Source organism: Canis lupus, chromosome 1 (genome assembly GCF_003254725.2).
Source record: "Canis lupus dingo isolate Sandy chromosome 1, ASM325472v2, whole genome shotgun sequence".
Classification (NCBI taxonomy): domain Eukaryota; kingdom Metazoa; phylum Chordata; class Mammalia; order Carnivora; family Canidae; genus Canis; species Canis lupus.
In genome coordinates this window covers 71347221-71370710 of record NC_064243.1, presented here as the reverse complement: position 1 = coordinate 71370710, position 23490 = coordinate 71347221, and the positions used below count along the sequence as shown (strand labels likewise).

Below are 23490 nucleotides of genomic sequence, written 5' to 3'. Positions count from 1 at the left end.
ATTCCCCAAGCTATGCATCATATGTACCTGTTATGGTGCCTTATAGAGACTGAAAACCAGGTGAAAGATGCAGCTGCCAGCATCCTTGTGAACTTGCACTAACGCTCACCAGGTTAGCTGCAAGATGAGGGACCCAATTTGGGACTCGACCAGTTCCCCAAGGATGACAAAGCTTGGGCATCAGAGGTCACTGGGGTTCGGTCTGGCTCCTGGAGAAGGCAGTCTGAGAAGCCCCAAGGAGCTCTGCCCCGAGCATCCCTCCAACACACCCGGGGCCACCCACCTGCCACACGCACCTCAGTTGGAGCTACCGCCCCGGGGTCTCTCCTCACATTCCACATCCTGCAGCTCTATGACTTCCACCTTGGAATCCCTCCTCTCGCACCGGACGTTAAAAGGCACGTGGGGGTCCTCAAATAGCCTGTGGTCAGTCTCCGGGCAGTCCCCGTAGCCCGGACAGAGTCCTCCTCTGGGGTTCCAAGCAGAGCCAGGCCCAGGCGCAGGCGGGGGGTGCACAGCAACAGTCACGGACGCCGAGGCCGTCACAGTGGTGATGGGCTGGCAGTAGCTGGGCGCGGAGCTGCCCATGGCAGTGAACACTGGGTGCCGGGGGTTGTTAGAACGGGCTCCCCGGGGGCCCGCACGGTCCCTACTGCCAGGGCCAGGATGCCCGTCAGTAGAAATTTCAAAAGCGTCTCTGCGCGGTCTGTAGGGGGGCGGCCGCAAGCCTTCTCTGGGGGGTTCCCTCCGGGGCTGCTGGCCTGGTCGCCCAGGAGGAAGGGGCTCTGAGTCCAGGGGGGGCTGCTGTCGAGGGTTTGAGGGTGGGTGATGTCTCGCTTCGGGATGGACCACCTGCAGAGGGCAAGGGCAGGTTACAACAGGCGGGACGCTCACCCCAGGCGGGGTATCACCCCTTGCAGCGCCCAGCCTTCTCTTCTTGGCGCAGGCTCCTGCTGGCCACCCACACACAGCTCTTCACCCAGTGCTCAGTCAACCCCACAAATGGCTGGGAGAGGCCTCGGGGAACCAACGGGGCCTCCCACCAACAAAAGAAAAACCTGTTCTTTTAGAACCTCCCTGACGTGGCAGAGGAAGGCCTCATTTGGACCTGGCATCTAGGCCTTCTCTAGCACAGCTGGCCGGACACATATGGCTACTGCCCATAAATGCAGGGCTGTGGTTGGAGGTACCAGGGCTGCCTCCCTCCTCCAGCATGCCACCCCACCCTGTGCTGCAGGGTCAGATCTCAAGGTCCTCCTCTTTGTAAACTGCTGAACATCTGGCTCTGGCTCACCCAAACGCAGTACATTGGCAGGACTGTCTATATGTACGCTGCTGAACGCGGTAGCCACTAGGAACATATGGCTCTTTACACTCAAATGAACAAAATTCCAAATTCAGTTCCTTTGCTGCACTAGCCACATTTCAACTGCCCAACAGCCACATGTGGTCAGTGCTCACTATATCGGTGAGCACAGAGGGAGCATTTCCATCATCACGGAAAGTTCTATGGGGCAGCGCTGCTCTGTCCGGTTGTTAGGAATCTGGTTTCTGGGTCTCTATACAAAGCATGGAGCAACACAGTGGCCACATCAATCAAAAGGACCGTGACCAACTTCAAAGTCGTTCAGCTTGTACCTATTTTTAGGCTCCCGCTGAACAAAACCAGATTCACACTGCAGCTCAGCAGGCATCGTCACGGGGGGTAAGAGGAGGAAAATTTAGGTTATTTGGTTGGCCTCTCTCTCTTTCATGCTAGGGCTGCTGTGGCCTGGGACTGGAATACCCATTTCCTGGAGGGACAGCAGGAGGCCCTCAGTTGGAGTAATACAAGTCTTAGAACCTTCCTTGGGTTTTGTGTGCTGTGCTCTGGGCCTGGGGAGCTGAGGCTATCCTGGGGAGCACAGAGAGGGCAGGACATGGCTATGGCTCTTGGAGTCTCTGAGAAGGGGCTCCTGGGTTCTCATGGTTTTCCTGAATGACTGAGGGCTGAGCTCCTCTGCTCTCTCCAGCTACTTGTGGTAACGTCTTAGGCATCAGTAACTGAAATCATTTTGTACCAAGGGCATTTAAATGTAACAGAAGGGGGAGGAGAAAAATCACTCTGTTGGCAATAAAAATACCACTACATTTTTAAAAAGTGTTATTCTAAAATGACACGTAGCTTAAAAACAAAACAACCAAAAACCACAGAAGTCCCAGCAAAGCACACTTTACCTCTGGCTCTTAAGCTCCAATTGTACTCAGCCTGAATGAGATGCACACCTATGCTTCCCATAGCTAATGTTACTGGCCACTGCCCTTTTCAATCCATAAAACATCTGACCACATGGAACTGATGTTTTTATAGTTTAGGGAGTCAAACAATAGCAATTTCATGATTCCACCTAATCTCTACTTTATTTTAAAATCCTATCTGTCTGGGAATTGCTGTTCGGAGGAGGCGGGGGCTGCCCCTTGGGTGACTTACAGTGGAGCGGGCAAAGACGGGGTTTTCTGTGGCTTCCACGATCACCTGGTGGGCAGGGCCCCTGGTGCCCTGCTGGGCCTCGTAGTGCCGAAGCTCTTCACTGATGCCCGACACTGTAGTCTGAGAACTGTACTCCGAGTCAGAGGAATCAGACCCATTGTTTGCATGGCTGGGTGGCACGGCAAACCGGACCACACTGGGGGGTGGCTCAGGGGAAGGGGTGGGCAGTCGGTTCAGCCCATTGGCTGGAGATACCTATTTAAGGAGATTCCACAGTAAAAGTATTATCATTCATTTACCTGCTGGTCACGTTCAAAGCACAAAGCACAGTATCACTTGGGGGTCTCTGCACCTGGCCCCCCATGGCCCCAGCCTCTCCCACTATCCCATGTTCACCATACCCACGCTGCCATCGCGAGGACCATCAGGCCTATTGGCTGGAGCAAAGGAACTGCCCTCTGCTTTTACACTCTGAGAAGCAGCCTATGCCCTTTTGTTTTTTTAAGCCCGGATACTCATCTTGAGTGGAAAATGCTTCACTGATAGAGAACTACAAGACTCAGGCTGCCAATCACTTAAGTGGTTTAAAATACCCAGACCAAACTGAACCAAAATGAGTACTACATCCCCCAAACTATTAAATTGAAGAGAAAAAAAGCTATTGTTGTTGACTTTTTACTGGAACGGTAAACAGTCAGTAATGCTGCTCTACCTACGTATCTAAATCAACAGTGACCCTAAGAAGGGCAGCATGCAGGCGGCCTGAGGATGGTACGTTACTCCTGGGAATTACTGACCTCAGGATACGGTCCGAAGAAGGACAGAAGGACTGGCAGCAAAACCAGCCCGTTGAGAACACCCAGGATTGTTAGGATCGCCAGAACAGCAAAGAAATACCTTGAAGACAAAAGAGAAACAGGAACATTCACTGTGACAAAAGTAAATGAAGCTAGCCTTCACGTGCCCAAATGTTACGTAGTATGTCAAAACCAGAAATTAACACAGCCCACATGTTTGAAAAGGTGGTTATAAAACTGTGGTTCAAATTCAGCAGGAGATTAGGGGTTTTTTTCCCCCCTTTTTTTACCTTGTGACTACAAGGTCGAGGTCTACATTCCACAACCCAAAGTGTTAGTTTGTGAAGGGAAAAGAGAAAAATTAGTTTGTTAATTTGCTGAAATCTCCTGGCATGTAATGTTATTTATGAATGTGTTACACAAACACAAAAATATGGAATGTGAGCTGAATTGCTGAGCAGATTGGAAGCACAAACACAATGCAGAGGGGCCCTGTCCGTGAAAACCCAGCAGAAGCAAACAAATGAAGTGAAGGGTGTAGAATTTAAACAATTTAGCTCAGGAGGAAAAGCAGCCCACTTCTGCAGGCAGCTAATCCACTGTGAAATGCTTCTGCATCTTAGAGCAGAATCTCTAATTAAGTCTCTAGCGTATCAGGTAAGGCTTTCCCTGGGCTTTCATTAATCACAACTTTCTGCCTAGAATTCTGTGAGTTCCAGTTTTACCAAACGGCTCCAATTGCAACCTTTTTTTAGCACACAAGAACCAGCTTTCTCCAAAGAAAACGCTGCCCATTCTGTGGTTGCTGGGGTATTTGCGGGGGAGGGCGGTCCACAATGAGGGGGCTGCTCTGTGGGCCAATCTTTTGTTGAACAATTTAGCATCTCTGAATACTCTTGTTTTGCGTCAGCCAATTCACACATAAAGGCCACAGCACCATGAAGACGAGGAGAGTGCACAAGTGGCCCTGCTTTCCCACCACTGAGGGCTAAGGTCTGGGATCCTTCATGAATACCAAGGTAAACCTGTCAGCTCAGGAGAGCTGCTGGCGGACACTCCACACAGCTGGAGGGAGTGGGCTCCACTCAAGTGTATGTCTTCTGGAACTAATGATATCTAGGGCAATTTTGCTAGAATTGGCGCGGGCGGGGGGGGGGGGGATGCTCAGGATGTTCTGTGAGGGAGGAAGGCAAGATATCTATCTGTTAATGGTCCTCTTGATCATAAAACAGAACAGGCATCAAACTTTGCCATGACTATATGTTTCGACATTAGATGAAAGGAGTGAGAATCCCTATAAAAATACAAATACCTCGCAGCTATTGTAAACACTAGAAACTTCTGAGCTGCATTAGTAAAAAGCAAGCTGCCAATGTCTTGCTCTAATGTAAACTGCTGGAACTTTAGGCTGAAGCATATATCAGCAGCAGCATTAAGACATTTGCATCCCATCCATCTAACTGTAGAATAAACAGACCAATTAGATTTCTGACGGCTTAGTGTATACAATGTCTGCTCATTTAGCTGACCTCAGTGAGGGCTTTATCTGGTTAATCCATCCAGTTCTAGAAAATGGGAAGCCCTTTTAAGTGCTTGAAACAAGAACCCTGATATCTCTGGGAGAGAACAGGAAGCCATGGGTTAGAGGAGAGGTGGGACTCTGCCCTCCATCCTGGTTCCCAGCTGGTTGCGCTGATTCTGGCAAAGATACCCCCACTGTGGCTCACTCAGCATCCCTGCAAGGCTGAGATCCTCTGAGATCCCATCATACCCATCATTTCCCCATGCTGCTGCACCACCTATCAGCTCCCTCTACCCTCCAAGACTGTACGCTACATGGAGGGGGATGAGGTCCACATTACTTGCTGCTGCCTTTGATGGCACTTACAAGGTGCTCGTTACATGTTTCTCACTCAACACTGTGTAACGAGCACCTCATAAGAAATCATGTAAAAGAAACTCTCCTTGACATAGGGGTTTTACCCCATAAAGAAACATCTACTAATGCCCAAATACGCATATGCTATGGAAATAAAGGAAAGGTCAAAGTCAAGTTAAGAGCTGAAAATAAAACTCAGGCCAAAAGCTTGATCTAATTCAGGCACACATTTACCTGGTATTGGCAAACAAGAATGTACTAATTGGATTGTTAGCTGATTAACGGCGCTGGGTTGAGAAGACCGGTGGCATGGGTATCACCTGGGAGCTGGCTGGAACTACAAACTCTGCTCTGCACCCTCCCTACCCCTAGCGACATCCAAGCTGCATTTGCAGAGCCTTGGATGATTCAGAAGCATGATGTGGTCGGAGAAGTTCTGGTCCACACCGTGATAGCTGTGCCACCTCTGCACTTGCCCTGTGCTAACTACGCTGATGCAACTCTGGCATGCCTTCGAGGAAGGCTTAATCTCTGCTGCCCTGCTGCCCACTGGGGCAGAGAAGAAAATAGTCTTTCCCTGCAGTTCTCAAATTCTTTTCAGAAGGGAAAACTCCTTTTCTAAGCCAAAAACTCTTATTCTTCATAAATCCACCAGAAACTTCTTGCCTAGGGATCCAAAAAGAAGTATCCAAACTAGGTCTCGATTACCAAGATTTGACACCAAACTCACACATTTAATGTTCTCTACATCTTACTAAGAACCTGAACGTGAAGTCTGGGCACACTACCTCTGCTTCTTAGAAGACTAAAATATAGTTGACAATTTTAGGTATCTGTAAGTGTTCTATCGTTTTGAAGAGAAATGGAGGTCAGTGAAGGGGAACCAAGGTCAGAACTGGGGTACTGGGTGGCCCCCTGGTTTCACGCTGTGGAGCTCTTTGCTACTGGTCACAGACTCTCCATCTCTCCTCCCCAAGCTGTTCCCTAAGATGGCTCTAGAAGAGAGCTTGTCCTTCTACCGCTCAGCAGGTCTCTGAGTTAAAAAACTCAATAGGAAGTGGAGTCATGGACTGTGGTGATCATTTCACAATGTATTCGTACAGCCACACATCACATTGTATGCCTTAAAAATATACGATTTTTATGTGTCGGTCATAGCTCAAATAAATCTGGTGGGGGAGAGTATAGTCACCATGAAGACAGGCAGCTACGTACAGATACAGAAGGAAATATGCAATGGAGATCACAGGAGTGATAATGATTCTTAGGAGTGAGAACCGTCTCCCCTCCTGCTTACCTGACAATGAAATCAAACTCCGAGCCCGCCAGCATCAGCACTCCCAGCAGAGTGGACACGGCGCCATCCAGGACGGGCGCGAACATGTGCTCCAGCGCCAGCACGGCTCTGCGGTTCTTATCACCAATGGCTGTCAGGAAAGCCTGCGCAAGGACAAGGGGAGGTGAGTGGGCACCCGGACCTACAGACCTTCTCAGAACAGCTTCTGTTTTAGCTTCTGGAATATTTAATCTGGATGGCTCAAGACGCCAAACCTAGACTTATGCTAATGTGACCTGTTCGTGATACCGTGTCATATTTGGTGTTGATGTAAATCTTGAACTGCCACAAAAAAAGACAGAAAGCATATTTACTTTAAATTAAAAACCAAACAGAAATGATACAAAAATGAGCAAAATGTCCTCTTTTCTTTCTTGCTGTGGCTGCCCTGGGCTTTCCTCCCCACCCTACATGATCTCTGGCATTTATCTGGGCCCACAGAGTGAAGATGAGAGCACCCTTCTCGATTTTGTGGAAGGTTCAGATCTTACTTCCAAGCAGGCCCAGCTGAGGGGTGCACGCAACTGGGTGCTAAGTACCTTCTTCCTCACGATGAGGCAGGATTTCCCTTGCTGTGTTCAAACTAATGTGCCATGGAAGTGTCACAGGAAAAACTTAGGACTCAAAATTCAAAAAGTTCTACCTCTATGTGGTCCTATCCCCACCTCCTTCATGTCCTAAAGCTCCACTAGGTCAAGAATGCTCTTGATACCAAATGGCAACTTTATAGAGTGAGCCCCAGCATATCAGACTGTTGGCTTTGCAGGGTGACCCAGGACTGGGTTAATGTGAGTCAGTTACTATTAAACCTTGCCTGGCCGTTTGGTGAGACCCTAACAGGAGCCTGGCACAAGCCCTTTCTCTGCCTGAAAGTTAAAAGGCTGCTCTGGGATATGCTGAGAAAAGAAGGCTTGGGAACTCTGCAGACCACAGTTCCTTAAAAATCAAGACCAACCACACACTGGGTACACTCCGTCCCTTGCGTAACTTGTGGAAGAACACTCAGGTTGTTCTCTTGAACAGAGGAAGAAAGAAAAGTATGCAAAAATGTACTATGAGTTTTCATACTTTTCTCTAAAGTGCGTATGCTCTAGAAAGCACATACTCTTTCAGAAGTGGGGAAGGCTTTAGGGTCAGCAGAATTGCCTTTCTGTCTTGGGAGGAAAGCACCAAGATGGTTTGGAACCATGTTACTTTGTGCCATACGTGGGCCATGAGGCAACAAGGGTCAAGTTGGGTTGCATCATCTCACATACAACTTATGTTGTGGGGAACAGGGAACTGACAGGAACCTACTGATTCTCTCAAGATGTTCATAGAAGAATAGTGCTCCTCACCAGCCTTATTCCATCATTTTACAAAGCCCAAAAGAGCAGCACCGACCCACTTTAAGTAGACCTTCACATACATGCTCAGGTAAGGACACCGTATTTTGCACATGGACAGTCTCTCAAGGAAAGTGTAGGCTATGAGCACTGAGCAGGGATTACTGCTCACAAAGCCAAGGTGGCTTTTGGGACTCCTTAAATTCTTGGAATTAAATTTTGTATGAGCGGTGGAAGCATTCCTTAATCGTTTATCCAGCACTGGTGTGCACACTGATGTTCGTACCACCTCATGTGTAAAGCCCAGAGTGCCACAACAAGCTGCAGTTTTCCCTTCCACCATGAAAACCTGTTCTAGAATGCTCTTGTTTGCAATGCTAGCTACCAAAACAAGTGGTTTTCACTGGCATCAGAATAAAGGGACTGGTGGATTCTTAACTCTCATGGAAAGTTTTCTCAATTCTGGAGATATTAAGAATTATTTATGTTCTAGGTCCTAGGCTGTGAGCTCTCCTTTTTTTTTTTTTTTTGTGAACTCTTCTTTTAAATAAAAAATCCCCTCTCCCTCCTCCCAGCTCAATGGAGGAAAATAATTTGGGTAGGCTCAAAACCTAGAGAATACTGGTTCTGTATTATCAGTTTTTTGCTGAAATGGGACAACTTCAACAAAACATGCTTTCTGAAACACAGTTTACAGTTTCTAAGCTGCCTGCAAATGCCCCTGAAAGACTCCTTGTGGAGAAACTAAGAAGGCACAAGACAGAGCATATGTGCGGATATGCACACGTGCAGACATGCACATGCCATGTGTTGAGCCCAAGGAAAATCAACTCTAGTGACTGCAAAAGCAAGACTGAAAGTAATTTGACCCAGGTTCAATGCTAGGTTTCCTATCTAGGGCATTCCAACATCAGTATTTCTTCAGCCAATATATATTTATTGAGTGCCTACCAACACCCTCAAGGACTTAGGCTGTAAGCACAAGTGTGGACAGAACATAATTCACACACTACTCAGAGGCTTTTGAGTAATTTTCTGATAAATGTACATGATGGGTTTGTCTCTTGGTTTTTTTTTTTTTAAGATTTATTTATTTATTTATTCATGGGAGACACACAGAGAGAGGCAGAGACACAGGCAGAGGGAGAAGCAGGCTCCATGCAGGGAGCCTGGGCCAAAGGCAGGCTCCAAACTGCTGAGCCACCTAGGCGTCCCTTGTCTCTTGGTTTAAAGACTCCCCCTGACGTTTAACTTCCTCCTGCTCACAGGCTGGGCACAGAAAGAGAGAGGGGAAAAATCCTGTTGAGAGCAACCCTGGTCCTCGTACTTCCTGCTCTCATGAATTTGGAAGCAAATAGGTCGAAGGTGGGTGGGCTCAGGTGAGAAAGCAGTTCCTCTGTCATGCTGCCCCATGCCTGTGAGTGTGGTCTCACTTTATCTCTTCTTTATAACTGTGGTTTTAAAAAATGTGTGTATTTGTGTACACTCACACACACTCATACCATCTAACTCAGGAACAAAACTGACAACTTACTGACCTGTCATGACACTAATGACACCAAATAAGCAGAATCCCTCCCGGCCCACTGCCAACCCTTTTACCTCCGATGCCCTGCCCTTAGACTGTCCCAGAGGGAAGGAATCCACCTAAATTTCAGCCACTTCTCGCTGGGAAGGCCTGTGGTCTGAAGCCTCTTCATTATGACACGTGTTACGTGTGTTCCTTGATGTTGGAAAAAACGCAAAGGTCCCCAACCCAGAGACTAATGAGGGCCAGAATGAATGTCTGGCCTTGCCATAAAGTTCTCAATGAAGGGGTCTCCCATACCAGAGCAACGTGAACGGTGAACTCCACTCCTATGCCGACAGAAGCGATCAGGATGACCACTGGCACAGCACTCAGCTTGATTCCAATGAGGCCCATCATGCCAAAGAGCTCGACTGTCATCAAAGCCAGCACCGTCACCTTTAAGAAAATGCACGCAATGAGCAGATGGGCACAGACAGGACAGGACTCACTCCAGATCAAGGGGAGAGAAACAGCCAGGACCCACATACAACGGAAGCATGGACTTGCTTTTACTCTGAACACCTGTCTTTACTTTCAAAATCACTGCACTGCTGCCGAGAAGAGAGACTTTGGGACAATTTTGGGATAGCTGCTTTGGGACAGCAGCTTGTTCAAGGAGTACAAAAAGGCAAAGTTTGGTATTACTACCATAAGCTGTCTTTCCAATACGCCTGCTCTAGAAAGCAAAAATATATAAAATAAAAAATTTCACAACTATTCCATTTGAGTCATCTAAGAATTACAGAAACATGGACTTGTAACTAGCTACAAATTTAATATAGTTTAAAATAAGGTATTCCCTTCTGTTTTAATCTTAATCATCAAAAACCATCCTTCAATTAACAGAATTGAAACTTCAGAGTTTTTGGTTGTGCCCTACCCTCCATCCTAAAGAAAGCAGATAGGAGGAGTGAATAGAAGCTTTTCTTTTGTTCTGTTAAGAGAGGATGACTAGGGAGAAAGGGGACTTCTGGTCAGCTGACATGGGTCAGGTTACAGGCGCTTTCACTTTGAAGAAATGAGGAGCAAGGCGGGTGGACACAGCAAGCAGTTAAACCCAGGAAAAGCTCTTATTTGCCTTTCATCTGCCTTGTAAAAATTTGCACAGAGATGGAAAGAAAATCTGGAAGGTAGACTATGGAGTTTGTTGAGCCAAAGGGAAGAAAATACAACTAGAACAGCCAACTTTACAGAGATGGGAGAGGAGTGGCTGTTCTTTCCTTGTCAGGGGTGGGGCAGTGGGCAGTGGTGGCAGGGGAAGGACAGGTCCAGTAACAGTTCCGTTTGCTTTCTTTAATAAGCTAATGAAAGATGGACAACGTCAATTGCTTAAGTACCATGAAAACCCCTACAGACTAAACATTTACCTTTAACATACCTGCTGCACAGACATATGGTACATAAATGAGACCTGGTCTCTGTTTTTATAATTTTGGCATTTTGAAGGCTGTACCACAGTTCATGGTAAACAGTTCATGTTTAAACAGTGCCATGATTTTATTAGATATTACATGAAACTTACTTCAGATCTGAGAGTATTACACTTGGACAGAAGGATACCAAAAAATAGGTTAGCAATACCAGTTCACCAATGTCCTCCAAGCTTTAAAGCACACACACAATACTACAAAACCATCTCAAAAACCATTTTACCCATATACCATTGTCCTAAACTTCTCTAATTGTCCCCCGCCCCTTTTTCAGAAGAATCTTCTCTATGTTAGGTCTGGGACGTAGTCACAAAAGGACCATTTAAGTAAAAATAAATAAATAAGTTATATTCGAATTTAATAAATGCAGAGTGTTTGTATTTAATAAATGCTAGGAGCTGTTACAGAAAGTGTGTTTTAAAACTTCCCTGTCTTTACACAGCAAGTTTAAAGCTGTAGGAGAAGAGACACAAGATGAAGGCCATTAAAGGCTCTACCTAACCATGAACCTCGCCACCTCCCACAGAATAAATATAACAAGGGTGATGCAATCTATACCCTCCTCCAGAGGCCCAGACATAAACACAACTTCCCGGCTGTAGCAAGAGCCAGGCCGAAAGGAATCTGGCTTGCACAAAACCCCTTCATATGAACTCACAATGATCCCGGCCGTCCAGGGGTTCAGGAGGAAGACGGCGCATACGAGGAACGTGCAGGCCAGCACCACGCTGACAGACAACAGAAGCCAGTGGCGGAGGCCAATGTACTGCTCCCAGAAGAGGAAGGGGTAGCCGTTGGGGTAGCTGGACAGCCCCAGGCTGGTGTAGTTGTTGCAGATGCTTCGGACCTTTTCAATAGCTTCCACGAAGTCAGATGTGTCCCGCAAGCCATTGAGGTAGAAAGGGAACTGAGCGTATTCGATGGGCTCTGCTGCTGGGACTGGACAGGGGGACAGAGGGAAGAGGCCATGGCTGAAGGCTCAGGGCCATGGGACCCAGGGAGGGAGGAGCCACTGCCCAGCCCAGACCCACACCCCACGGGCTCCACGATGGCAGCCAACAGGGAAGGGACCCTGTCACCAAGTTCCCTGCCCACACTCCTTTCAATGTGAAAGACAACAGTATGCAGGACAGTCTTTGGTCTTTACAATCTTAATCTTTGGTTTAAAAAAGCTTTAAGCAATAACCAACAGGTTTTTTTTGTTGTTGTTTTATTTTGTTTTTTGGTTTTTGGTTTTTTTTTGGTGGTGGAGGGGAGCAGCCTAAGGCCTGTGTATTCATTTAACCTTTGATTTTAATCTTCTAGGGGCAGTCACTTTTGTAATGGGTCTAAACAACTTAAGAATTCAATGGCAGGAGCATTTTTTGTTCAACTGACACAAGGGAAAATACGAAGTTCAAACTGTTTTACTCACTCACTTATGAGAACAAAATAACTCGAAAGTCATGCTTTCCTGAGAAAAACGCTTAACTTTCTTATCCTTTTAGTGATCTAACACACTTAAACCTTCCATGCTTCTTTTTTAATGCAATGCTAAGTCTTCAGCAGCAGGGGAAGAAATCCTTACACAACAAGCATTTAGTTACTGCCGTTGTGTGTTCCAGACCCTTTGGGGTCATTCAGTTGACTTGCTAAACATGATTTGCCCTATTATAATCTCAACTATAAATTTTCATTAAGACAAGCCTTGGCTGCTTGCCACCAGGCTCTGGGGTTTAGATACAGAGAAGCACAACCTGCTTCCTCTCCAGCCATGTTTGCAAAGGGACCCGTCCTCTTTGTCACGTCCTCCCTCTCCCTCGGCCTATCCAAGGTGGAAGCTACTCACATCTCTAACACAAATGCAAATTAAATCCATACAGGACCACCTTTCAAAGTCAAGGCTGAGAGGGGAAAGGAAGAGGACACTGCGTATACACACTATCCTGCTCCGGTTTAAACAGCTTTGACAGAGTACAGGTGCTTGGTGGCTTATAGGAATGACCCAACTTGCCAAAAATTCCTTCAACACCAGAGTTGACAAAGTGAAGATAAACATATAATCCCCAGCGATAAAACTCTGCAATAGTAAAATAACACTCAACCCGGAGGCGTCTCCAGCTTTCACATGGAACAGCTGGCATGAAAGAGAGCTGCCCGGTGGATGTCCAAGGGTGAAAGCTACAAACGGAGATTAGGGACTCTTATTTCCCAGCGTGATAGAGCATGGGTTGTATTCCATTGCACACCCTCATCTGTCTCCCAGAGTTTTAAACTCAAAGAAATAGATTGTTCTGTTTACACTTTAGAACCCTGGGTAGCGTCAGCAGACGAGGGCTGTGGCCGAGCTTGGGAGAATGGAGTGAGGCTCCCACCCTGGTGGAGGGCTACTTACTTCTGAGCCTGGTTTCGGGCATGTAGTCAGCTTTGTCATGCACCCACTCAGGACGGTGAGGCCGGATGTTGGCCTGGGAGGCGGCATAAGCCACAGGGTCATTGCTCACCCAGGCAGTCAGGTAGATGTAGAATGCACTGGGGTTGATGATGCCATGTGCATCCACCAGGCGCTGCTTGGTCAACTGCAAGATGCGGAGAAGAGGGGTCTTTCAGAATGGGGTTGGGGAAGGAGAGCCCTGCACCAGCATTTGCAACAAAGATGAGAATGCCCCCTCTTTGAATGCATAATAAAATCCCGTCAGAACACCTTTGGTTTCTTTCCAAATGCACTTATCAGAGGATGCAATAATCAGTGTGTTTCTAACACACACACAGTTCTGCAGATGGTCCAGGAATTGACTGAACGAACCAATTAAATCTGAATGCTAAAAGACTGTCTGCAGCCAAGGCAGAGAATGAACAATCTGGAGAAACATATTTATAGGAGGAGAAGGAGGAAAAAACCTGGCAAGAACCCCCATACACGTCTGTATGCAGTTAACCTCTGCTGTTAACACTGAAGGAAATGCCACCCAGTAAATGGAGGAGAGCTATAAAAATAAAACAACATCTGTATAAATTTTGCTAACACTAGCCTCCTATGACCTGTGTATTCACAAAATGCCCATCGCCAGGAAGTGGAAGGGGCTGATGCACAGCCACGGTCTTTCTGGGTACCCCTATTTCTGAGAGAGGTGGTCCCGCTTGGCAAGCCCCATCATAGGCCATGGGATACTACACTCCCTCTATCTACTACACACATACTGATACAAACAAATACATTTTTCCTGTTTACTTTAGATTCAGGCCTGACTCCAATGCGTTTGGCCTTCTTAACAAAATGAAAAACACCAGTGACAGCAGTTAATAGAGAAAGAGTGAAGGAAGAAACAGTCGAGTGACAAAACGAAATTTCAGGGGTCTGGATTCAATTAATCCCCAGGATATGTAACAACTGCATGTCTTCAAGCCGTCTCTGGAATTACATAGCACGGCTCATGGCCTCCGTGCACGCAGCATGCTTTTCTCCCTCCCAGGCAGAGGAAGTGATATCTGGGGGCCTGGCCCAATCACATTTGCTCCACAGTTGTCCCTGGTCCCTAAGGTCTGGCACAGCCCCCGGCATCCCCCTGCTATCTCTCCCACAGGCTCTTCTGCCCACATCCTTGTCAAACCTGACAGTGTGCCGCATGCGGCCATAAAGCACCAAGTTCACACTCCATAATAACTCTGAACAATGTACTTTGTAAATCTGTCACCTTTAATGCCAGCAAAAAAGGAGAGACAATAAACAGAGCTGCTGGGAAGATCATTAGCATGACGGTTTTCTGCCTGAGGGGGAAGCAAGCAAGCTACAAGGAGCAGAGGGAATGGGATCTGGGAGAGCCGGCAGTAGTGCTGGACTCATTTGAAATCTGAAGGGTCCCAACACACTCCCAACTTGCCTGAAGAATCAAAAGGGAGTATGCTGGAATCCGAGCATCACAGAGAAGATGCAAATGTAGTTGGAGAATATGATTACCAACTAGAAACCGCTCTTATTACCCGGGGAAGTGAGCAGAACGGCGAGCGCTCTCAGGTTTCGGGGACTGGCAATTCTGTTTGCTTCACTCATGGCAGAGCCATCTGTCTGTCCCCCTTCTCCACCTGCTGGGCCAGGGTGACCCCGAGGAAACGAATGCAATCAATCCTCCCATCCTTCTAGTAACCTCTCTGACTTCCTAACTCATCCATCCACCTCAAATTCTGCTCACTCAAATGACTGCTACCATCCTTTTAAGTGTGAATATAACCCAGATCAACATGGTAACAAGCACTAGAATTCAAAAGAGAATGGCACAATACAGCATGTCTCGTATCTGAAAGAGCCTGCACTGCCTGGAGAGTTCCTGGTGGGAACAACGGCTGTGGAGGCAGGCAGTAACACACAACCCCACTTGACAAACGGGCAGACTGAGGCACAGGCTTGCCTGCAGTCACACAACCAGCCGACAGGATGAAGTGAAGTAGAGCCAACTCGACATTCTATCAGCCCGATGCCTCGGGTCTCCAGAGGGCGCAGGCTGGGATGGCAGCTGCCCCAAGATCTGCTCAGCGATGCCCTCCGCAACGCCCAGGATGTAGGGCAGCCACAGTACCTGACTGATGTCGATGGGTTTATCGCGGCTGCCGGTCTGCACCAGGAGTTTGTAGGCAAGGACCCCATCATCTGATCCATTTTTGTAATTGTTTGGCATGATTTTCCCAGTTTCCCAGTCACTGTCAAATGCGTCCTGAAGTCCTAGAAAAGGCAAATGTATATGAGATATTATGATTCTTAACCAGAATGATCTAGGCCCTGATGTGGTGGGCTGAGGACACCCAGCAGAAGGGAGTACTTGACATCAACCTCAAACACTCTGTATTATACTTGTTTTCTATTTCAGATTCAAGTGACACTATTCAATTTTTCATGAATGAGTGTCAGGTTGCTGATAATCACTGCTTCAAAGGTGGAAGAGGGGAATTCTTGTTTCTAGGAAGCAAATTTACATGTTTTACTTTTACATAAAAGAGAAACCCTTTCTTCTCCCTCAATGACTATTCTGAGGAGAGGAAGACAGTGCACTGTCTGGCCGGGTGAGGGGACACATAGGCTCATTAGCCATCTCAGGCCACTGTTGGGTGCTAGAGCCTGGGATTCTTCAACCCAACCAGAAATCCCACTCAGAGTGAGGAGAAGGCTTTCAAACTCCCAACTTCAAACAGTAACTCAGCTGCTTCTCCAGCCCAGGGTGAGCGAACACGATTCTGTCAATTTGTTCCATCTGTTCGACTTGTGGAGCTAATACAAGCTGTGGGATCGGCTGCCAGGTTGTGTAAAGATCACAGCCAACACCTATTCACTCTCGACTGTTCCTCTTTGCCACCCTTCCTCACAAGGCAGGGCGGGGGCGGAGGGACCTCGTGAGCGTCCGTGTGTGCAGGGAAATGCCTCACGGGGTAAATTTGGATCAGATTGAAACAGGAAGCCACAGGCCAATACAAGGGGGCTCTGTGAGAACAGATGACAAACCGCAAGCACGGGGAGGGGAAGGAAAGGGCTCTCTGGGTGTGGGGGATGGGCGAGCCCACCAGCCCACCACACACAGCTGTGCTTGGCCTCTGTAATCAAAACCATCATTACAGACCTGATGGTTTGGCTACAGCTGTAAAGAGATAAGCGTGCTGGAAGAGAAAACAGGGCCCTGGTGACCCGGTCTTAGGGGCTGAGTGATCCCACATACACACACTCTCCCCCGACACCCCTGTCTCCTTTCCACTGTCCTGCTCCCCTCCAAATCCCCTCCCAAGTAGAACTCCAGGCCCCCAGGAGCTCAGGAAACCACATCTATTGAACAAGCTGTGTATGCAGGGGTTAGACATGGCCAGTTAGAAGGGAAGAGAGTTCATTTCATCTCATGACAGGCCTTGAGTGAATTCAAAGACACCCCCCCCCACCGTGCCCCAGTACTGGTCTCCTCAGTGCTCAAAATAATGAAGCTCTTGGGGTTTGACGTAGGGGCAGAGGGGGAGCACAGGACCCTGTCTCTGTCTCTCTCTCTTCTCAAGCCTTCCTGCCGACATCGCTGTGGGCATTGTTTTTACACGAACAATGTGGGGATGAGGCCCTAGGCTGGGTGGTGAAAGAAGGCTATGTTTAGGGGCGAGTGTGAAGGAGCGGTGGGAGCGGTGGGTGGGAGGGACCACCACGACGGCCAGGCTCCTAACTCTCACAGACTGTTTTTCATAGTGAGGCATGCACACAACAAGCCGTACTGAACAGATGTTATTTTATTACCAAAAGCCTTTTTTGTTTTTGAAAAAAAAAATAAATAAATAAACAGGGGAGGGAAAACAAACCCTCCTCCCCACCCCCTACCACTCCAAAAGAGACCTGGTCTGTTTTCCTCACCTTAATAGAATTTTCATCACTTCATGGCCTGTATGGTACTTTAACCCTTTCCCTCTTGACCCGTCAATCCTAAGGAGCCACTGGTGCTCAGGGAGCACTGGGCTGTCTCAGCATTTCACAATGATCACCAGTCATGTACTTCTTAGAACCACCTCATGAGATAGCCCTGCTAGAACCATGGTTCCCACTATACAGATGAGAAAACCGAGGCGTGGAAAGCAACTTAACCAAAGCCACCCAGGAGACCAGGGCTGGATGGAGCTAAGCTTTGGATCCAGGCAGCTGGGTTCCAGGTTCAGCTGGAAACATGGCTGCTCCAAATAGCCCTGGACACACAGAGGAGCTCAGGAAGTTATTTGCTGAAGGCACAAATAAGATCAGCAGAGGTACCAAGGGCACCCCTGACATCTAGTGGCAAATAGAGTGTTCCAAAAATGTGAGTGTGGTTTTAAGATTTTTATGCACTAAGAGTCTGGGGACACCCTGAGTGAACCAAAGGAAGAAAGACTGGATTTGAGGGGGTCCACCCTGCAGGCAACTCTGTTCACCCCCTCATCCACGCTGCTAGCCTTCCCGTGCCACTCACTGCACTCAGAATACAAACATGAACAAGAAATAGTTGACCTCATGAAAAAGTTAAGTTTTTATTCTTAGATTATTTTATTTTCTAATTACCAAAAAGCTCAAATAGCAAAGAAATGGCCTGAGAGTATGTGTACAACATAGGATTTCTGTGCACAAAATGAGGGATGCAGATTTGCTTCCACTGCCCCTTGGCCTGCGTTTTATACTCTAACACGTGTACACTGTAGACAAGATCGATGACATTTTACCTATTTGACAGCAAAACGTGAAAGTGTTAACTAAAACTTATCTCATTTTAAATTTTATACTAAATACTATTTTCTAGGGAAATATCAATTGTAAGTTTCTCTTTGATAATGAGCCCCTAAAGAGAACATTAATTTAAATTTTATCTGCATAACGCAGAGCTGAATACAAACGAACACCATTTGTACATGATGCAGTGAGGTTGTTACCTGCAACTTCACCTTACTTGCATGTGTGTTTAAAGATGACACATGATATTGCCATTATGTATTTTTATGAGTTAGCACCTACCCCCACCCCGCAAACTAGTGGAATGTTGATAAAGACCAATAGCACAACACGGTTTTTAGTGACAATTCCACTGAAAACCAATGAGGGTCCCAACACTTAATGACCACACAAAATGTTTTGAACAATTCAAGGACAGCTGACTCCTTGCAGGAAGTGTTCAAAGACCCCATTAGCCACTTGACAGGCCTGAAAACCGTGTAGGCAGCCTGGCGGTCCCATTATCTGGCCATTCTGTGTCCAGTGCTCTCTGCTGGACCTCCTGAGAGTCACACGCAGAGTTCTAGAGCTGGCTGGGACCTCGACTTGGGAGCATGAATGGGTCTCACTTGGTCGAGGTGGGTGCTGTTCACTTAGCAATCAAAACAACATGATTCAATTGCACCTTCAAAAAAGTGTGATTCTCAAGTCCAACTGCTTTAGGTCTTTAAAGGAATGAAAGCATAGGGATAATTTACAATGCACTATAAAAAGGTTAGCCCTGCCACTGCCTGGAGACAATACCCTCTGCCCTCTTCCCAAGATCCGCCTAACATGCTATATTGAGCGTCCAAAGGAATGGCCTAAGACTGAAATCAATTCTACAATAACCCTCCTTTGCTCAGATACAGGCAGCACTGGCGATCTCTTTGTCATTTGTGGCAAGCTATTTGCATATCTTTGGCCAATGGGGGAAAAATGAAAAGCAGGGAATCTCTCAACTGTCTAGTCCTGTTTTGACTCATTATCTGGAAAACACAGCCTCCCAAACTACTGTAAAAAGTAAGACTTAGAACTAATTCATGTTAATCTCATGAGCATGTTAAAAAAATAATATTAATGTCATGTAGTTAGTTCTCTTTCCCTTCCTCAAAAAAAGAGGTCAAATCTGGTGTACATGTATGAACAAAATTCTAGGAACAGAAGTCAAGGCTAGAAACTGAACTGAAGGATTTTCAGTCAAACTCATGCAGTTTACCATTTTATGCAAACTCACAGGGAAATTGGCTGCTTAATCTTTACATACAAGTGTATTGACTTAAGACCAAAAAAGGCACTCAAATCTGTGTTTAAACAAGCCTAATTAAGTGGGAAATTAAGACAATCATTTGGATAACTTAAGCCAAAAAAATGTTGGGGGCCATAATTATTTGGGTATTTCAGTAATAGCATTTTTGCCTGAATTGTGTGGATAATTATCTTGATTCCCCACTTCACTTTGCATGTGTCAACATGGAATAAATGAACAGATGTTCTTGGAATCACTGAATACATTCATATCAGTCAGCAGTTAGAAGCAAATTTAAGCCATTTTTTTTTTCTCCAATTGACTACTATTTCCCAGACATGTATCTAAGGACAAGATAACATGCTAAGAAAGGCATCTTAAAAGCAGAATTTGGTTATTTATGAAATACTGTGAGATGTGATTAAGCACTGATAACTTTATTTCATATGCTGAACCAAGAGATGGTCAAAATATGGAATTGTACATTATAATCACCAATGATGCAAAAATCTACTGGTGTAGTATGCCAAAGTTTGTCAATAAGTCAGTCTAGAAATTTCCATTGACACTTTTGATCATCAAACTAACCACCATCCAAAAAAAGAGCCCTAGAAGCATCCAGGTCCCTATTTTATAACATATGTTTCCATTTCCTAATGTGCATCCATAAATTCTTACAGAAGTTCCAATGAGTCCTCCACTGGAATTGTTTGCATCATTTTATAGGCAAAAGCCAGATTTGGGAGGCTGCCCCCAAAACAGTCTATATAAGAATTTTAAGCAATACTCAGAAGTCAATGAAACATGTCAGTGTTATGTTATAATCTAATACTTTAATAAAGTGAACAAAAGGAACTTGTGGAAGCTGAACGTACCAAAGACCAAATGGGGAATGTTTACAAAGGGCGAACGCCCCCTCGCAGCATCTCACCTTGTAACCAGTCTCGGAAGTAATGCAGCCACATTTTGGGAAGCTGTTTATTTTCTTCCAACATGACATACTTCACATTGCTGAAACTCTTGTGAAGGTCGTAAAGTAAGTGCTGGATATTTGGGTAGTCTGCTTTCTGGGTGACTATATACATGTTGTAGAAAGAGAAGTATTTGAACTGTGCAGCAATAAAATCATATTCTCTGGTTTCCCGGGGCACAATGTCTGTGAGGTCCAGCCCATCGCGCACTCGGGTGGTCCCATAAAGGCTGACCCCCAGCAAGCCCAGGAAAAGGAAGATGACCACGACCTGTAACACAGTAAGAGGCACAAGATTAGAGCCAGAGGACAGGACCAACTCTCCCCTGACAGAGGCAAGCTGTCTGGTCCAGACCTCACTTTTACCCCCACAATGGCCCTGATGAAGCACGTAGGGGTCATCCTCCCAGAGGGAAAAACAGGTAATCATAGTAATCTTATTTTAAAACAAGCTCATGAAGAATAAAATGTTTAAAATTTAAGGAGTTGATCTAAATTCACAGAAACATTTGTTATGGTAGAGATTCACTCCCATAGAAGATGAGCTCATTAAAATGGCCCCACATGCTAAATGGACTGACTTTTTAGAGGGCCTGAAATAAGTCACACCCAAAGAAGCAACCTGATGAATTCCAAAAGAGACAGTTTTGTTATTTCTTGAAGACAGGAAGAGTCTTCTGTTTTGGTAGATTACCTTGGCTTTTGGTTTCAAGAGGAAAGGAGCATAGTGTTTCTCGGCAAAAGATGAAAGTGTCCACTTGGTGCAAGGGGGCTCAAGGCAGTGGAGGCTGGAGTCAGAGAACTGGGAGAGCAGGTCCCTCGTGGAGCTGGTGCTCTCAGGGCTCTGGCAGCTGAGGGTATCCTGGGTCATGGTGACGGGCTGCACGGAGATCTCAGAGCGTGGCTCGGCGGTGGTGTAGTACACGTGCGTGTGGGGGTCATACTCTGTGCGGAGCTGTACTGTGGACTGCATGGTGATCTGGGTTTCGTGGGTGAAGCTGTGGCTGCTGTAGGGGGGCGGGGGACTGTAGCGAGTGTTATCGTGAGTCTCCGTGTAGGCCTGAGGTTCAACCTGAATCACTCTGCTGACGCAGGGGCTGAGAGGGGAAAATATGTCACAATGGTATATTGAAACAGGGAAACGTGCTTTCATTTTTGCCAATGACTGACATCCATTTTACATAGCTCTCATTTAGAAGAAAATATCATACTGTTGAACTCCACAAACATCACCTAATTTAACCATCTGGACACAGATAGTATTAAGTCAAAGGAGGCCAAATGGATAGTTGATCATGAATTTGGCTGGCAAAATCAAGTTACATGCTGATGAACCCCTTCGAAGCACAATTCCTAAAAACACACGATTCCCCCCCCAAAAAACCCCATGACACCCAAAGGGCTATATTTTTCTGGATGGTTGGTTTTCAAACCTTTGTTTGCCTGAATCCATACAGATATGACACGCTCAATCATCAGCAAAATTAATCCACAACAGAAATATGAGCACATGCATCACAACCCCAGAGCTGTGAGCCTCTAATCAGGGAGGGAAGCTTCAATGATTCGATATTCCCAACAAGGCATCCTCTGTCCACTATTTCCTATGCCTCCATCACACTGGTACAAGCCCTGTTAACTACATTTTCTTCCAAGTCCACAGACTAAAGAGTTCTCTTAACCCTACCACTCTGTACCCAACATATAAAGGCCGCAGCAGCTCATGAAATTGTACCTTGTAAAACAGCAGAAAATATCCAATCTCCTGTCCTCACGTCGATACAAATCCATGCTGAGAATTGCAGGAAAAATGAGCAGAACCATAGCAAAATTGAATACCACTACTACAGCCGCCTAGAAGCAGGAAAAAAAAAGCAGAGGTCACCAATATGTCTCCTCCCAGTCAGAGGACTGCTATGAAAATAAAGATGTTTTAAACACCATATTTCTTTTAATTCCCTTCTCAAGTATTTAAACTTGGAGTTTAAATACTTGTTGGAGTTTCTCATCATTTTTGCTTCTCTGCCACCATTAAGGGACCAGTTGACTAAAACAGGCCCCATCATTCTCTGATCCTTTCCATCTCTTAGAATTTCACAAACCTATGATGAACAAACACGGGAACGAAATGAACGTCTTGCGAGCAACTTAACCAAACCAAATCTACAAAGGCAGAATACAGAATATACTTGAGACGTTTTAATTGAAAACAAACATTCCCCTTTCAGAACATTTCTAAGAGTTTCACGCAACTCTGATTTTATGCTCAGAATATTTATACATAAAGTGGATTGGGTATATCAAAATGTCACCTTTAAAACATGAAATAAAATTTCAAACACGTCCCCTGAGGTCTTTAATAGGCACATTCCAAATAGTCTCCAGAGTAGCCTGTGGGGTGTGCAAGCACAGTAACAGAAAAGGTCAAGGAGAATAAGGCAGAAAGAAATTCCTGTGTGTGATTATAGTATGCAGAATAAATAAGTACGGATTCAAAAGTCACTCCATAACCTAGAATAAACACGGGGCTAGATTCTGTAGTGCTTTGGCAAATCTCCTGCCGACCTAGTAAAAATTACACAATTAGGCTGTTAATGGGGGAAAGTCAACAGAGGACAGTTGAAAGGCTCTCCAATTCAGACAGGAATGGAAGGAAGCAGCACAAAAAAAAAAAAAAAAAAAAGCACCTGAAATGCTAAGTAACCAAGAAATCATCAGAAAATTTTTTTGAAAATTAAAAACTCTCAGGAAGTTTTCCAAAGAACTACCTAGTTCTAAAATGTCCTCCAATTGGGTAAATGTCTCCAGGTAAGAAGAGAAAACCTGCTTATAAAGGATATCTGACAATCAGAGGAGAACTTTGCAAAGAGGTTTTGATAGTAATTGTGAATTTATGCTTATAGTTAAAGAGCAAGCCCGAGGTCTGGTAAGGTACCTTTCGATAATTAATTCAAGGTCAAGTTTACAAAGCCAAAAAAGAATCTAGAGTCTCCTAAAAATCACCTAACCCCTTTCTTCTTAGTCTGCTTGGAAATTCCTCATCAACTTGAAATATATGGAACCCGTGAACTTAACTACTCTCATGCATGGAAGGTCCTTTAAAGACCTGCCTGATTGGCCTATTTTAATAAGAAAATCACTATATTGACTAGAGGATTCATCTAAGAGACAAATACTAAGAGACAAAGACAAAAAGGGAGGACACTGAGCTGGGTATGGGAGACACAGAGAGAGAGAGAGACGACAAAATCCTTTTC

At 45.8% G+C, this 23490-nt stretch overlaps 1 protein-coding gene across 10 annotated transcripts in view; it reads right to left on the bottom strand.

The window, feature by feature from the left end:
• The window catches only part of PTCH1 (patched 1), a 70553-nt gene that overhangs the window by 3078 nt on the left and 43985 nt on the right, over window positions 1-23490 (bottom strand). For 9 of the 10 annotated variants that reach the window (XM_025423106.3, XM_025423104.3, XM_025423109.3 and 6 more), the window contains 11 exons: window positions 21969-22087; window positions 20928-21330; window positions 20195-20504; window positions 15361-15503; window positions 13182-13365; window positions 11466-11746; window positions 9636-9773; window positions 6444-6586; window positions 3268-3367; window positions 2471-2725; window positions 297-852 (listed from right to left, as the gene is read on the bottom strand). In XM_025423106.3, the coding sequence (XP_025278891.1) occupies window positions 298-852; window positions 2471-2725; window positions 3268-3367; window positions 6444-6586; window positions 9636-9773; window positions 11466-11746; window positions 13182-13365; window positions 15361-15503; window positions 20195-20504; window positions 20928-21330; window positions 21969-22087 (2631 nt within the window). In that variant the 3' untranslated portion in view covers window position 297. Of the gene's footprint in view, window positions 1-283; window positions 853-2470; window positions 2726-3267; window positions 3368-6443; window positions 6587-9635; window positions 9774-11465; window positions 11747-13181; window positions 13366-15360; window positions 15504-20194; window positions 20505-20927; window positions 21331-21968; window positions 22088-23490 lie in introns of all 10 variants that reach the window. The other variant, XM_025423105.3, reaches the window with a different exon arrangement.